The sequence below is a fragment of the Dipodomys merriami genome, unplaced genomic scaffold (genome assembly GCF_024711535.1).
Source record: "Dipodomys merriami isolate MVZ:Mamm:240054 unplaced genomic scaffold, mDipMer1.0.p SCAF_2, whole genome shotgun sequence".
Lineage (NCBI taxonomy): Eukaryota > Metazoa > Chordata > Mammalia > Rodentia > Heteromyidae > Dipodomys > Dipodomys merriami.
Genome location: NW_027203381.1, coordinates 109,731,598 through 109,746,911, shown reverse-complemented (window position 1 = coordinate 109,746,911; position 15,314 = coordinate 109,731,598). Strand labels below are relative to the sequence as shown.

General features: G+C 36.4%; 1 protein-coding gene across 2 annotated transcripts in view; it reads left to right on the top strand.

The window, feature by feature from the left end:
* The first annotated feature begins 1,621 nt into the window (after positions 1-1,621).
* Positions 1,622-15,314, top strand: part of Cyyr1 (cysteine and tyrosine rich 1) — a 73,000-nt gene continuing 59,307 nt past the window's right edge. For both annotated transcript variants that reach the window (XM_070030521.1, XM_070030520.1), the window contains exons 1-2: positions 1,622-1,932; positions 8,121-8,223. In XM_070030521.1, coding sequence (XP_069886622.1) covers positions 1,860-1,932; positions 8,121-8,223 — 176 coding nt within the window. In that variant the 5' untranslated portion in view covers positions 1,622-1,859. The remainder of the gene's footprint in view (positions 1,933-8,120; positions 8,224-15,314) is intronic.

The following is a 15,314-nucleotide window of genomic DNA, read 5'->3' as shown; positions in this document are numbered from 1 at the left end:
ACACACACTTTTCATGTTATTAATGTATGCTAATCCAAAAAGGCGAAAACAACAGTAATTATATAATATATGTTTAAGAAACCAAAAACATGCATTATGTAATCAACATTCATATGTTTTTAAATGTAGGAAAAAGAATTACATGTTTGTATACATACACACACTTGTGTTTATACAAATATAACTTGGAAATCCTAAAATGAAACTGACAAGTTAATTTTCATCCATCACTATTGGGCTCTTCCATAATATCTCCCATTCCATATCTAAAACTCTTGAAATTTACTTGTTTATCCCCATAGTATAGCTAAAATAGTTTCAGAACTGTTTTGTCCATAAAACTACCCACAATTATAACACACAAAAACTCTCTAATAGAGACTGTGCTTTTATTTTATTCTCATTTTATTTCCACCCAAGATTGGTGTATATAGTGAATTACTGTGTTCATGGTTTACTTAAGTTTGTTTTATAACCTGCTCCCAATTTTAATTCAGTTGAAATGCAGGTGGGTTCGTTCATTTCATTTGTTGCTATCATTTGGTTTCTTTCCCTTCCCATTCTCCTCATTTGTGTAGTTGAGTTGCGTATGCCTCTACCCACTTCAAAAGACATACCCAGAGGAGCGTCAGTACTGTCCTTTGCCATGTCAGTCTGTCCACCTCTCAAAGACAACTAGCTTCACTATTTTCTATTTACCCCTCCCCGCCCCCCGGGATATTTCTTTTTTATCCTTTAACAAAAATTAAGCAGTTTCTACTTTTATTGAGATGATAGAAACAAAACATGTGTGATAAGACTGTGGGTTCACAAATAGCAGCCAGGAAACTTAAGAAATTGGAATTGCAGCGATTGGTACAGATTTCATTATTTCCCTTTTCTTTCTTCCACAAAAGCCACCATACTGCATGTGTTCTTTTGTGTTACTCAGCCATAAATTTGGAAGTCATCGCAAATCTGTTCAAAGACAGCGTCCTTATTCAGTTTTTTATTGTTTCCTGCTATCATCTTGAAGGCATCACAGTTCTAATAATTCAAGCAAAATTTCCTTAATTTTTAATTTTTGTATTAATGTTTTAAGGGTTGATTCTCTTTGGTTTCCCACACACCACACACATCCCATTTGCTAATGAGAGTTTGGTCTCCAATAGCTTAAAAAAATCATTGTTTCTTTCTCTTATCTAATTGCATAGGCAGCAACATTGATGACAGGGTGCATTTTTCTTTTGTTTCCCCTGAACTATAAATTCATCAGGATTTTCTCTACTTCCACTCTAGGTTCGATACAGTTGCTGGGGTTTCAATTCTGCTTGGGCTTTCTTCAGTCATTTCGCGAGCTACCTTCAAACCCCCAAATCCTCTTTTGTGATTAAAACAGCAGTGTTGTTCTTCCATTACTTCGCAGAGGTGAGGGGGAGGGGGTGGTGGAGGAATGCAGAGGAGAGCACAGCAAAAAGAACTAAGTTTCCAATGGCCCAGGGTTAAAAACAAAAAAGTTTCTTCTGAGCCTGGCTGTGCCCTCCTGTCGTTTGTAGACGCCAGCACAGCTTAGGAGGGAGGAGTCGGAACACCCCGGTCCCCTGCCTCTCCCCTGCGTTTTCCGCAGGGATGAAATGTGAGCCTGGGTGGTTGCGGATGCCAGAGCTGCTACGCCTCCCCTCCTCCGGCCCAGCCAGCCGGGACGCCCCACACCGGCCAGGCCTCCACCCAGGGCTCCCTGGACCATGGCCCGATCCCCGCTTCACCCCGCTCTCTCCATCTGACCCCTCCACCTCCTCCCCATCCCTCCTGGTTCCTGGCTCTCCTTTTGCTCCAGTCTGTGGGTCCCAGACGCGCGCCACGTCGGGCCAGCGGCTTGGATGGACACGCAGCGGCTGCCCGGGCGTCCAGGGGTCTTGCTTCCAAAGTTAGTCCTGCTCTTTGTCTACGCAGGTCAGTGGCAGAGGACTCTGGGAGGGTCAGGGGCTTGAGACTGCTTCTGGATCACTGTCCTGGCCTAAATCGGCCTGGCAGGACGGGCTAGGACCTCTGGAGAAGGGCAGAGATATTGAGGGAGGCAACAGCAGACAACAGCGCCTCAATCCCTCATCTGCACCTTCCCCGGATTCTTTGCTTTAACTTTTCCTCTTTGCTTTCTCTCTTCTTTCCTTTTGTGAAGTGTCTTTTTCTTTCTTTCTTTCTTTCTTTCTTTCTTTCTTTCTTTCTTTCTTTCTTTCTTTCTTTCTTTCTTTCTTTCTTTCTTTCCTTCTTTCTTTCTTTCCTTCCTTCTTTCTTTCTTTCTTTCTTTCTTTCTCTCTCTCAGATTTTTTTTATTCTGGAATTAAAGGATTAAAAATTTTATCCAGGATTAAAGAAGAATCTGAGGTTGAGGATGTGGACTCTGGAGATAAGGGGGCACCTGGAATATTGCTGATGTTTTGAAATAAGGGACTCTGGTGGCTTATCTATTTGACTATAGCTATTCAAAGACTCTTCACCTCCACTTTCTGAGGATGATGGTTTTTCCCTGTAAGAGATTCTCAGGTATTAAAAGCTGAGCAGTTAGTATGGCTGAATTAGAATATGAGCTCATCAGGTCAAATCTTGGTTGTGTGATGTGGTTAAGCACTCGCTTGTACAGGGTATCTCCTGTCCTCCTTGTAATTATTCTTACTAGGAATTGCTAATCATTATTGACACAAAGTAGGGAGTCTTGTTTTGTGATTAATACGGAGCCCTTAATGGCCTTTCATAGTGTATTCAAGTATAAAGTTAATTTACAGATGTGCTCCTTGCATCTGCCCATAATTCACAAACCACTATGATCTAAAAGCAAAGTCTTTCCTAAAGTGTTCTCACCAAACTCATAGCTTTCTTAGGACCCTGCAGTGCTGTGTGTGACTAGGACACAACTCACCTCCTTTGATGCTTCAAGATACTGCAGATAGTTTTTCTGTGCTGTTACTTCAAAAGTATTACAATGTTCCATTGCATATAAAAGATTGAATTTCTCACCCAATTTTGACAGAAAGGAGTCAGAAATGTATTTACTAGCTTACTTAGGTTGTACTCCCTTTGTACAACACTTTGACAATAAAATTGAATTAAAAAATCTGTGGAAGGGAAATGTTAACTTTCTTATACAGACATTCATAAAAGCAGGCAGGGAATGTATTTAAGATGGAGATAATTCACATTTCCATGGATTGGAGCATTTCTTTTACTAAAATCCAATAATGTTTTTCAAGTTTAAGGACAAAGTATTAATTGTATCCATATTCATTGTATTTAGAAAGCAATTCTTCTTAGTTGATTTGGAGCAATGATGGTTCTCTCTGCATCCTTTGCTTATCAAGAGCAAACAGAGACAAGGAATTAGCAAAAAGCAAAGGAAGTTTTAATAACCTTCCTTGCGTTACTTAACTATTCCACTGAGCATAAGGTTTGGTTGTGGCGAACGGGATGCCTCTGGTTTGCATACCTATCCTCCCTTTCCTCTAGACCTTGTGGTGCTAATACACCTTGCCCAGGGCTCAGGAAAGCAGCACTACTAGCCAGTTGTGGACTATAGCCAGTTGGTTCCTATAGACGACAATTCTCACTCTATCCCTTTCTTTCCTGAATTCCAACCTATTGAACTACAAAGTAACTACAAGTCAACACTAGATTGACTTTTGTAAGAAATATTCAACTAATATATCTTAGTGTTAATTCCTGGGCATATTTCAGAAGCCTTTTTAAGGAGACCATATTCATCTAAAGAAATGGGCTCTGAGTTTTCTCTAGGAGATGGTGTGTGCTCAATAGAATATCTGAACATGTACAGATTTCTGTTACTTAGGCCAGGTACAGTCTCGGGCTATGGTCGTTTAAGGAAGATGATCTTATGTGTACGTTCCTTGAGGGTAATGTCTATTTTGTTCAGCAAAGTTGCATCACAGACTAGCAAAACTACTAGTCCATAGAGTAGTGCAATAAACATGTACTTAAGAAAATGGAAGAGAATTTACAGAACAAGATCGTTGAAGAACAGGAAAGCCCTGAAATAAAGGAGAAGACAAAAGATACAGATAGGGAAGGATTTTTTATGAATATGGGCAAAGTCATGAGATTGTTAGGTATACAACAGATGGTTATGTATACCATAGATCTATTTGTTTGAAACTAAGAGATTCAATCGGAAGTATGCATTTGGAGCTAAATCCCAGAATATCATAGAAATAAAAATAGTTTAGACATTGTGGTAAGTGAATTCTTGGCTTCACAGGGCAAAACTTAAGTTGATAGCATTATTCACAGAGTGACTTATTATCCACAAAGCAAGTGCATTAAGTTCATGTTCTATTTAGTTAGGCAAATGGCAGTATTTTTTCCTTTTGATATATTGTATTTTCTATGGAGCCATTTTTAGAGACAGACCCATTAAGTGTTTATACTATTTTCCAACACGCACTGTAGGTTACAAAGACAGGAATCAGTCAAGGTTTTAGCCCTCCTGGCCTTTAGCCTCTGCCTTCGCTCTCCACCCTTTCCTTCCTGTCCTGTCCTCTTCGCTAAAGTTTGCAGGATCCATTTCTAAATCCAGATAAATGTGTTTCTTTTTCTATTCATTCATTGAGGTAGGGTAAGGGGTTGTGCTGGGAAATATTTTTTAAACTGTGTCTTTAATTAAAAGGCAGTTGAAGGAAGTTTGAACAGGCTAATTTTCAGGGTGTAATAAAAGGAATATGAGTTGTCTTCTGAGGACATGGGCAATGTTTCGTTCTTTCACAAAAGAGAAAAGGCTGCACTGAAGTCTCCTCTTCTGATCATCATAAAATTATTTTTCCAATAAGCCAGAGAAAGAAAATAACATAAAATTGTAAGCTTTGGGATACAGCTTAAAACAAAACAGTTGTTCTTAAAGAAAATACATCCTAGATGGAAAAGCTGTGATTGTCAATGTGTATGCGGTGTTATGAAATTTTCGGTAGTTGACTTCTGGGAAAGTAGACAGTGGTGCTGGAAAATGCCATGAAAATAATGAACTATTCGTGACATGATGCAAATGTTTGCTACAGGTATGATCCACTACTTGGCTAGAATATGTGGGGTTTGGTTTCCTGTAATGTTTGCTCACAATATTTTGATAGCACCAGTCCTCAGGACAATAAAAACTGGAAGGTAATAGTGATTATTGAATCTTTCAACTTCATGCTTAAATAGGATGCCATTGTGCAGACTATTATTCAAAAGGCAGCATAGAGTCACTTATGCATTGAAAGTTTTACTATATCAGAATAATGGGGATGCAATTTCTCCCTTGATCTTCATGGCTTTTAAGAGCAGGAAACAACAGATCTCTTCTAAGCTCTGGAGAAAGCTGATCCAGCTAAATATTTAAATGAATTGAGTAGTCCTAAAAATGGCAGCTGTAAATGGAAAACTGTAAAGTAAGTACCCTTAAAAAGTATACCATTCTTTCTGAAAAACAGTGATTATCCACACATTAGCTTTTTCCTCAGATCTAAATAATTCAGTTGTATTTCTCCAGTGGCTCCAGTGGCCACTGTAATGATAGCTATTTTGGAGACAGCAATAGGGAGGAATATGGTTCTATACTAGTGTAAGCACAACCAGTGTTTGAGACCTCTTCTCAACATGTAGAGCCATCCCAGCTACACCATAGGCTGAGAAAGAGCAGACCATTGTTCGAGGATACCCGGGGAAAACATCTAAGTGGAAGGACTTGGGTGTAGTGTTGCTCCCTTGCCATTCCCACCCGTGACTAAGAAGCACAAAATAGGAGGAGCAAAGTCCATACCCATCTGAGCAAAACCAAAATCCTATCTCACAAATAACCAGTGTAAAAAAGGGCTGGAGGCATACCTCAGCAGTAGAGCACCTGCCTGCAAGCATGAGGTCCCAGTCAAACTCCATTACTTCTGCACTCAAAGAAAAGAAAAACAAAAACAAAAAAAACCCTAAAAGTATATTTAAGCAAGCTAAATTTTCTTTTCTAGATAAGTCAATACATGAACACAGGCATATACACATTAATATAATATTTTGTATTTGAATATTATATCATTTAAGGAAATCAAATGCTTCTCATCATTTATATAATTGTCAATATTAATTTCAGGAATTAAGTTGGAAATGGTTTCAAATTAGGTGATTCTTGAATATACAACTTAAATTATTCAACTGTGCTAGTTTTCCTAACCCTATACTGAAACTCATATCCCTCAAAATTTATATTACTGATTGTAACTAAATGCTAACCAGATGTTGTAGAATAAATCATTTAAATAAATTTTTAACTAATATAATCTTTAACATTTTTTGTACAATTTTCCTTGTTTAAAAATAGAAAAAAATTAATTTATTTTTATCACCCCAACATATTCTTTACATATATATATATGTATTTTATTGTGCAAATACCATACAGAGGGGTTACATGGGCAAGATAATGAGTACATTTCTTATCATTGTTGCCTCCTCCTTTGTTTCCCTTTCCCCCTCCTCCGTCTCCCCCACCCAAACTTGTAAAGTTCGTTTTACAACATAACAATTTGTACATCTCATTGTTGCATTGAGTCCACTTGTATTCCTATTTAAACTGTATGTTTTTTCCCTTCCCTTCCACAACATGTTCTTTTAATCAAAAAATACCTCATCTTTCTTCACTTTTTACTGCTTTATAACTTTTTGTTTTTTTCAATATTAGGTAAACTGTTAGTCATTCACAAACTAACTATAGGTTTTTTAAATGTTTTTTTATTGTGAAATACTGTACAGAGGGGTTACAGTTACATGAGCAAGGTAATGAGTACATTTCCTGTGGAGCATTATTGCCTCCTCCTTTGTTTTTCCCCAACCTTCCCATCCCTCCCACCTCCTCAACTACCCCTCACACACACCCTCTCCACCTCCCCCCCTCCCCCTGCCTAAATTGTAAAGTTCATCTTGTACATGTCATTGTTGCAATGAGTCAATCGGTATCCCTATTTAAACATTTTGTTTTTTCCCTTCCCCTCCCCAAATTATACCAACATCAAATACACTGAAAACAGGGGTTATAGCATGGGGGAGGGACATACAAAGCAACAACAACAAAAAAAAAATCACATGATACCTTATAAATACGTTAGAAACAATAGCAAGGAAGAAGAAAACACTTGTGTCCCTATCTTGGGGTTCATTTCGCTTAACTTCTTTCTGTAATTAGCTCATCATCTTTCAAGCCCAATGGTCTGACAGAATGAAGACTCATTTATGTTATCCTCTATGTATATAAACTGTAATTATGAAAATTAAAAACTATATAAAAGGAAAACAAAAATGCATTAACATGGTAAATATACACACTAGTTTTAATCAGTTTGGTATCACCTATGTCAATATCATTTTCTGCCAACTAAGTTAATTGAGAATATAATACTTAAAAGTCAGAAGACTTTAATCACTTAAAACTATAGTAAGAACTATACTAAATATTCACATAAAAATGAAAAAAAAAAAGAACTGCATGGTTGAACTGAATGGCTGATCAATGGACACATTCTTCATTCCTCCTTTCTTCATCATACTCAAGCAATGTTGCCTAACCATGACCGGGCTCTGTGCAGGAGACTCAAGAGGACTTGTCTTTGTCTTCGTCAGATTGGAGTATAGCATGGGAGAACAGACAATTTAGACCCTTACAAAAATATTGTAGAGCCAGGCGCTGGCAGCTCATGCCTGTAATCCTAGCTACTCAAGAGCCTGAGATCTGAGAATTGCTGTTCTAAAGCCAGCTGGGTAGAAAAATCCATGAGATTATCTCCAGTTAACCCAAAATTCAGAAATGGAGCCATGGCTCAAAGTGGTAGAGCACTAGCCTTGAGCAATAAATCTCAATGACAGTGCCTAGGCCCTGAGTTCAAACTCCATGACCAACTATATATATAGTTGGTCATATATATATATATATATATATATATATATATATATATATATATATTCTTATTCAAAATGTTAATGTGTATATATTATATATATTTAAGAAGAAGATGTAAGTGTATTAAGGAGTGCTGTTTGATTCATTGGGATATACGCACACATTTTTCAGAAGGTGGATTGCACAATGATCTCTGCTCTTGTGTTTTTTTTAATAGATGATTGCCTTGCTCAGTGTGGCAAAGACTGTCGCTCTTATTGCTGCGATGGACACACACCCTATTGCTGCTCCTACTATGCCTACATCGGGAATGTTCTCTCGTGAGTACTGGTCACATGGGAAAGGACTAATGTTCTTTGTTTTGTTTTCAAAGAACACAGATATAAGTGTGAGCAAGAGAGTTTATGATTATTGAGTCAAAATTCTACTGGAGGTTTTAAATGCACATTACTATCTGTTATGCTTTCTTACTTGAAAAATATGTAAAAATTAATATATATATTGCATTTAAAGGGAGATTAAAGAGTAGTCTTTTTTTGTTCAATGTTGTACACCTATAGTAATGTTTTTAGTAGACATATAACTGATCATTCAATGTTGTTGATGGTATGTTTTGCCTTCTGTGTTGAAGAATTTGTAAGTTAACTTTAGCTGTTAACAAATATTAATGCATAGCCAGTTTACCTTGCCATCCATTAATACTTCTAATGCATCCAGTAGATGTCCAAGAAATGAGAGTTTATGAATAAAGCAGTTGCTGTATCAAATATCAGTTTTTTTACATAATTTTCATAAAACAACTTTGGGAAATTAGTCTAGAGTCCAAGAAGTGGTAGGCATGAATAATGTAAAGTAATAAATAAACCATATGCATGCAAGAGAGAATACATTATACACATAAGAAGGTCCTTAGCATTTCTCCATAACTAAGAAGTTATTTTCAGACTGCTTCTGAACAAAGGACAAAGGATGGATCTGCCTTGAGGATTGCAAGTCTAGAAAAGTGAACACCTGGTCAGTTCCTCTGTTCACACAATTGAAGGAATAGCCTGTGGCTCTTGTCCAGCAGGAGTAGTCTAACCTCTATCCTCTTCTGCTGTTCATTTTTCAAGTGCACATTATGGTGAGTTGGGATCATTTCTGTTCCCAGACTTCTGTTCTCCTTAACTTGTGCCCTCTGCAGGCTGAGTAGGGACAGGAAATGTTAGACATTAAATTATATGTGCCCAGCTATTTTTGGACATGTCTGTTGAGATGACTTATAACACATCCTCCATTTCCCAAAACATAAAACCTGGCACTACAGAAATCTTCTAAAGGGCTCATTGGGCCTGGAAATAATAGAGTCAAGTCTGTCTGAATTCAGTACCCCCAAACAGCCACACTTTGGGATACACTTGAAGACTCTCATAGCCACATAAGAAGTATCAAGCTGAAATTCAAAATGAATATTTTCTAAATTTTAAATAGAACTTTTGCATTCCTTGAAAGTAAATAAACTCTCCATATTTGAATATTCCCTCAGAATGACATTTTTTTACAGAATGACTTTTTTTTTACAGAAATGTATCCTCTCAAATCTAAATATATAATAATGTGTATGTAACTTCTCAGTATTTAATGTAATTTAGTTTTTCCCCATTGATAAAATGAAGTTGTATTTTCAGATAATCTCTCCATCCTAGATACGGGGAGAGGAGCATTACCATCAGTCAGTGATTCTGTGGTTCTTTGGTCCACTGACTCTTGATCCTTGATCCGTTTTATTTCAGTCTATTTACTGAGTTGAGATGTACTGATATCTCAGTTTCTCTCCCCATAGCCATCACTATCTTGGTAAATAAATATAGAACACACAATAACTGACTCATCAGAATATGTGAAAATGTTAAATTTGAAGATATGCTTTATATGATTGATATTCACCATCAAATTTTACAGTTCTAAGATACATGCGCAAGATCTATACCTAATTTCACTATTTAATTAAAGTAAACCATTAGTTTCACTAATATATTTATCTGAGTTATAAGGATCATGGGTTTGCTATCTTTAGGGGAAAAACTGTTTTAGAAGGGAAAATAAACACAGATGGCATTATATTTCAGGCAGTTGAAACTGAACTTGCTGTTCAAAATAGAAATTACTGAGTAAATTCCTTGCTAAACAATTCTTAGGGGAAAAAAAGCTTTAAAATCCTCCCCCACCCCCAACCACCCCCCAGCTGAAGAATACTTTTTCAGGATTTCCAGTTATTGTTTAATATTTGAAAAGAGTTCTTAACTCCACCCAGCCCCCCTCCCTTTTTTTAAAGTTGTGGCCGGATGGAGTAGGTAGAAAAAAAATCAATTCTAAGAATGCTTCCAAGAGGTCTTTCATGCACATGTTTTCCAAAATGATTTTATTATGGAATTTTTAAACTGTGTTTCCTCTCTTTCAAACATCCAAACACATTCTTGGTACAATCATTTTAATCTCCTTAACAGAAAGTTGCATATTTTTAGTAAGCAGGTAAATGAAGGAAGAAGCAATTAACACAGCAAAATATGACATATTGTAAATGAACAATTTTGTAATTTGTTTGTGGTTTTGATGAATTATCAAATTAAAACTTGGCTCTGTTTTAAATTAAGTAAAGAGACCAGAACACAAATTAGATCTCTCTCTTTCTTTTTTTTTTGATGAGCTTGACTTGACTCTTTGAGAATCTTATTGGTGAAGCCCCTGCTACTCGCCAACACAGTATGTAGAGTTGAGGCAAAATATTGAATCCTTTTATTTTGATTTTCTATACCTGCCTCTACTCTTTTTACACCTCATTGATACTTGGTTTTGATGGGATCACAGGAGCTAAATTTCTCTTTTTCTGTTCATGGAGAAATCTTTCTTTTCATTATCCTTTCCTTTGTAGGTATTTTCTAAATATTCTAAATGAGTCCACTACAGAAATAGATAATCATTTTCATATAGGAAATTCATAATGTTATCTTTCGGAATTGAAGGATGTTTTTGTGTTGATTGGCTTATACTATTCCATCAACTAGTTATTTATAAATGCATAGAAGAGCCCCTACTGTGGGATCCAAAGACGCTGCACCCTTACTTCTAAGACCTTGAAAAATCTGATCAGAGAAGAGAGTAGAGACAAAGTTCATTCAATGAGCTAATATATCGTGTATTACTAGAGGGCCAGAGGGTACATCTAAGTCCATGCACATGTGAGTGTATTGTTTAGAATGAGAGGTTTAGAGAAAGCTTCATAACTGGCATTTGATCAGAGATTTTAAGTAAGAACAGATATTTACAAAAATGGACAGTGAAGTAAGGGAAATGGATTCCAGACAGAGTGACTCTGGAGCCCAAAGCCAGAGGTAGAAGAAAGGAAATGATCAGTTTGGCAAAACTCATCTTGTTCAGTGTAGCTAGATTGGCAAGATTAAATTAGATTAAAACATACAGATAAATAGGTCAGATAAGAGGTAGATTTTTACTAAAATAGTCTTATTGGTCATGCCTACCAAAACTAAAATGAAATAATTCCGAATTTTGGGAGGGAAATTAGACATCTATCTTCTTTACAAAGAACCCACTTTCAGACACTACTAAACAATGTATGAAGGTGAGAAAACTCCAAATACAGATTATTTTTATTTATTCTGTTATATGAATGATGATTAACACCTGTTATGATGTGACATTATTTGGAACATTTCTGATAGACTATGTGATGCTGTAATCATTGACCTATTTATGAGATTTATGATCATGTGAGCAACTACTACAAGACTGAAATCCTCATTGTGTTTAACAATGAGAATTTGGGACAATTTGAGAAATAATTTCCCACCAGTCAGTCATAACAATCAGCAGTTCTTCTCCATGAAAGATGAACTCCTCTGTAATGAACATGACAAAGGCCACTTATATTTTCCCTGCTAATAAATGAAAAGATCTGGGTAGAATTGATAGAATTGAGAGGAATACAAGATACAGCTGAGTGGTTAATTAATGTTTATCTATTGGAACCAACAAGACAATCCAAGAAATGAAGGTACCCGGTGAAATAAGAGACTAATTGTATAATATTATGTATGAATGAAACAATAACCAGTTGGGATCTAATGAGTCAGATGACATGATATAGGATTTAATTCTCTAACTCAAAAATAGACTTTTGTTTTTCATTATAAAATGCTGACCGGTATAAGATTCCTCAGAGAACCATCTGGCAACACAAAATCCCCAAGGGTGAAAAATATCTAGAGGAAGAACTCATAATTAAGATCCTGTTGGGACTGAGTTTCTTTTTCTCTCAATGAAATGTGAAAGATATATTACCCACAGTTTTGCAAAGACAGTTAATAAATATCACAACTGTGATTTTACAGCCTTGCTATGCATGAAAGCAAAATTGAGCTAAAAGATAAAGGTTTCATATTTCCAGATGGCATTTGAGAGCCTTATGATCATTAAGTAGCTGAGTGTTCTGAACTTCACACAAAGGCGATTCAAACACTGGCAGAAACAAAGCCATTTCAACAGTTTGGATGTTGGTTTAAAGTGTTATGTAAATTAATGAAATTAGAATTTAGTGGTAGATATGTACCAAAGCTACTAAACAAATCAAATTTTGAGTCTTATTTTTTGTTTTACTAATGCCACAAAAAGAAATTAACTGACATGGTAAAAACAAATGTGAACCGGAATTAAAATTGGCAACAACTTATATTCGAAAGAAAGGCAGTGTGTGTCTCTGAAGACATACAATTATGTGTCATATGTAATTAAGAGAAAATATAAATACATAGATACTTAAAGCTTTAATCTATCAAGCTATATTCTCTCCTAATTATCTTCATAAATTAAGCCTAATTAGAAGAAATGCAATTTGTTTACAGAAAGCAATGAATGAAGTTTCTAGGACACACTTCCAATACTGTACTGTTGCACACATATACATACATGTTCAGTGACTTACACCAGCAGCTGAGAGGGCCAGCCATGCATCACCTGGGGTCCTGCTGTCAGATGGCTTGGGAGCATCTAGGCAGCAGTGTACTCACTACCCAGTGTGGAAAACACAAAACACAGGGGATTCAAAGAGTGGAGTTTTCACTCCCACGAGAGGATGCTGTGAAGACTTTTTAATGTGAGTAATTCTATTGTTAAATTCAGAAGGCATAGAAATTCACAGAACCCATCCTTACATTTAAAACACCAAGCACACTAGGAATATGGAAGAAAAATTAATCTAACAGATAGCATTAAAACATGTATCTCCTTATCTCAAATCTCCTTATCTCGGTGATGGGATGTTAAAGTCTTTCACTCTAAGTTAGCAGTAGGACAAGCCAGTGACGGTCACCGCTTCTATGCAGCCTTATACAGAAAGTCCTATCCAACCAAAAATAGAATGGGGGAAAGGAATTAGAAAGGAAGAAACGAGTAAGAACAGATACTGCACTTGATCTTAGTCAAAAGGCTGAGAAGCAATAAAGACTTGGAACAAAAATCATATTAAATGAAGTAAGCCAGACCAAAAGAAATATAGGTCCCATGGTTTCCCTTATTTGCAATAATTAGTATATGCCTAGGATAATTTTATCAGACCAGCAGAAAAGCTCAAAAGCTATGTACAACATGACCATATAATGGTAAGCAAAATGAACCCCAAGCTATGGACACAAGAGGTTTTTCTTTGTTGTTGTTTTTAATGTAGTATGTGATTTTTTTTCTTTCTTATATGTTCTTCTCCCTATGTTATATTCCCTGTTGTCACTGTATTTGATTTTGGTACATTTATTTATATATGTACATTTAAATATACATTTATCTAATTTGGGGAGGGGAAGGGAAATAACAAAATGCTGAAACAAGGACACAGGATGACCAATTGCAACAATGAGACTCACAAGACACTATGTTGGAAATGAACTTTACAACTTCAGGGAGGGGGGGAGGAGCTGGGGAAGGGGGGAGGGAAGGGATGGTAGGAGAAAAACAAAGAAGGAGGTAACAATGCTCCACAAGAAATGTACTCATTTTCTTACTCATGTAACTCCTCTGTACAGTATCTTTTTATGTTTTTATTGTAAAAATAGTGTACAGAGGGGTTACAGTTACGTGAGGTAATGAGTCCATTTCCTATCGAGCATTGTTACTTCCTCCTTTGTTTTTCCCCTACCATACAGTATCTTTACAATAAAATGAAAGAAAGGAAACAAACCCTTAAATTTTACTATTTACAAATAGTGTGTCAATACTCAGATCAGAAAAACTAAAAATAGAACTCACCAAAATGGCAGAGTACATAATAGGATACCAAAATTAGTTCAGTGTTAAATACCTGCAACATTTATTAGAAAGTAGAGCTTGTATGTATATAAACAAATTCACAGTACAACATTAAGAAGTGTGAGAGATCTGGGGACACAGCTCAGAACACTTGCCTAGCAATTCCTATGTGCCAAGCACCATTCTCTGTAACTCATCTGCATTAATTTGTTCATAACACAATTGCTGGAGTAGACTTTATTACTATGTCCTTACTATCCACTGTGCAGAAACTCAGGGTTCATGCACAATATCACACACACACACACACACAAATACCCTGGCAAGTACCTCATAAGCAATTCAATAAGTGTGTGGCATTTATTGAATAACACAGAAACAAAAATTTCATTTTACAAAAAATGAGATCTAGAGAAATTGAGAGATACATCCAAATTATGGGTGGAAATATTTCAATGAGATCATTATTAGGAGATGTCAGTTTTTTCTGAATTATTATATAATTCCAATCAAAATCCATAAGACCATTTTTTAAATTGAATTTAAAAGAGTGGACCTGCTATTAATGGGATAAAGTAAAAAAAAAAAAACCTCAGAACAGGGATGCTAGATAAGGAAAAATAATAGGATACTATTTGACAACATCCGAATCTACAAAATGAGTGACTAGGCTTAGGATCTCCACACTGATGGAAGACAGAGCAAGGATTCGGATTAAACCACAGAAACAGATCCAAATCATCTCTAAACTGCCTGCTTTGCATGATTGTTTTGTATGGTGTCCTTGAAATGAATTGGGGAATAGTCAAGAAAAGGGAATGATTTCCATTTTTAATATGCTAAATTCAAATGTTCCAGCATTCAATTCCAGTGGAAAGTGCAGGATAAAAAACTAATGGTTGAGGCTGGGACTGTGGCTTAGTGATAGAGTGCTTGCCTAACATGCATGAAGCCCTGGGTTCAATTCCTCAGTACCACATAAACAGAAAAGGCCGAAAGTGGCTCTGTGGGTCAAGTGTTAGCCTTCAGCACAAACAGGCTCAGGGACAGTGTGCAGGTCCCGAGTTCAAGCCCCAGAATTGGCTAAAAAAAAGCTAATGATTGAAAAGGTGCATAG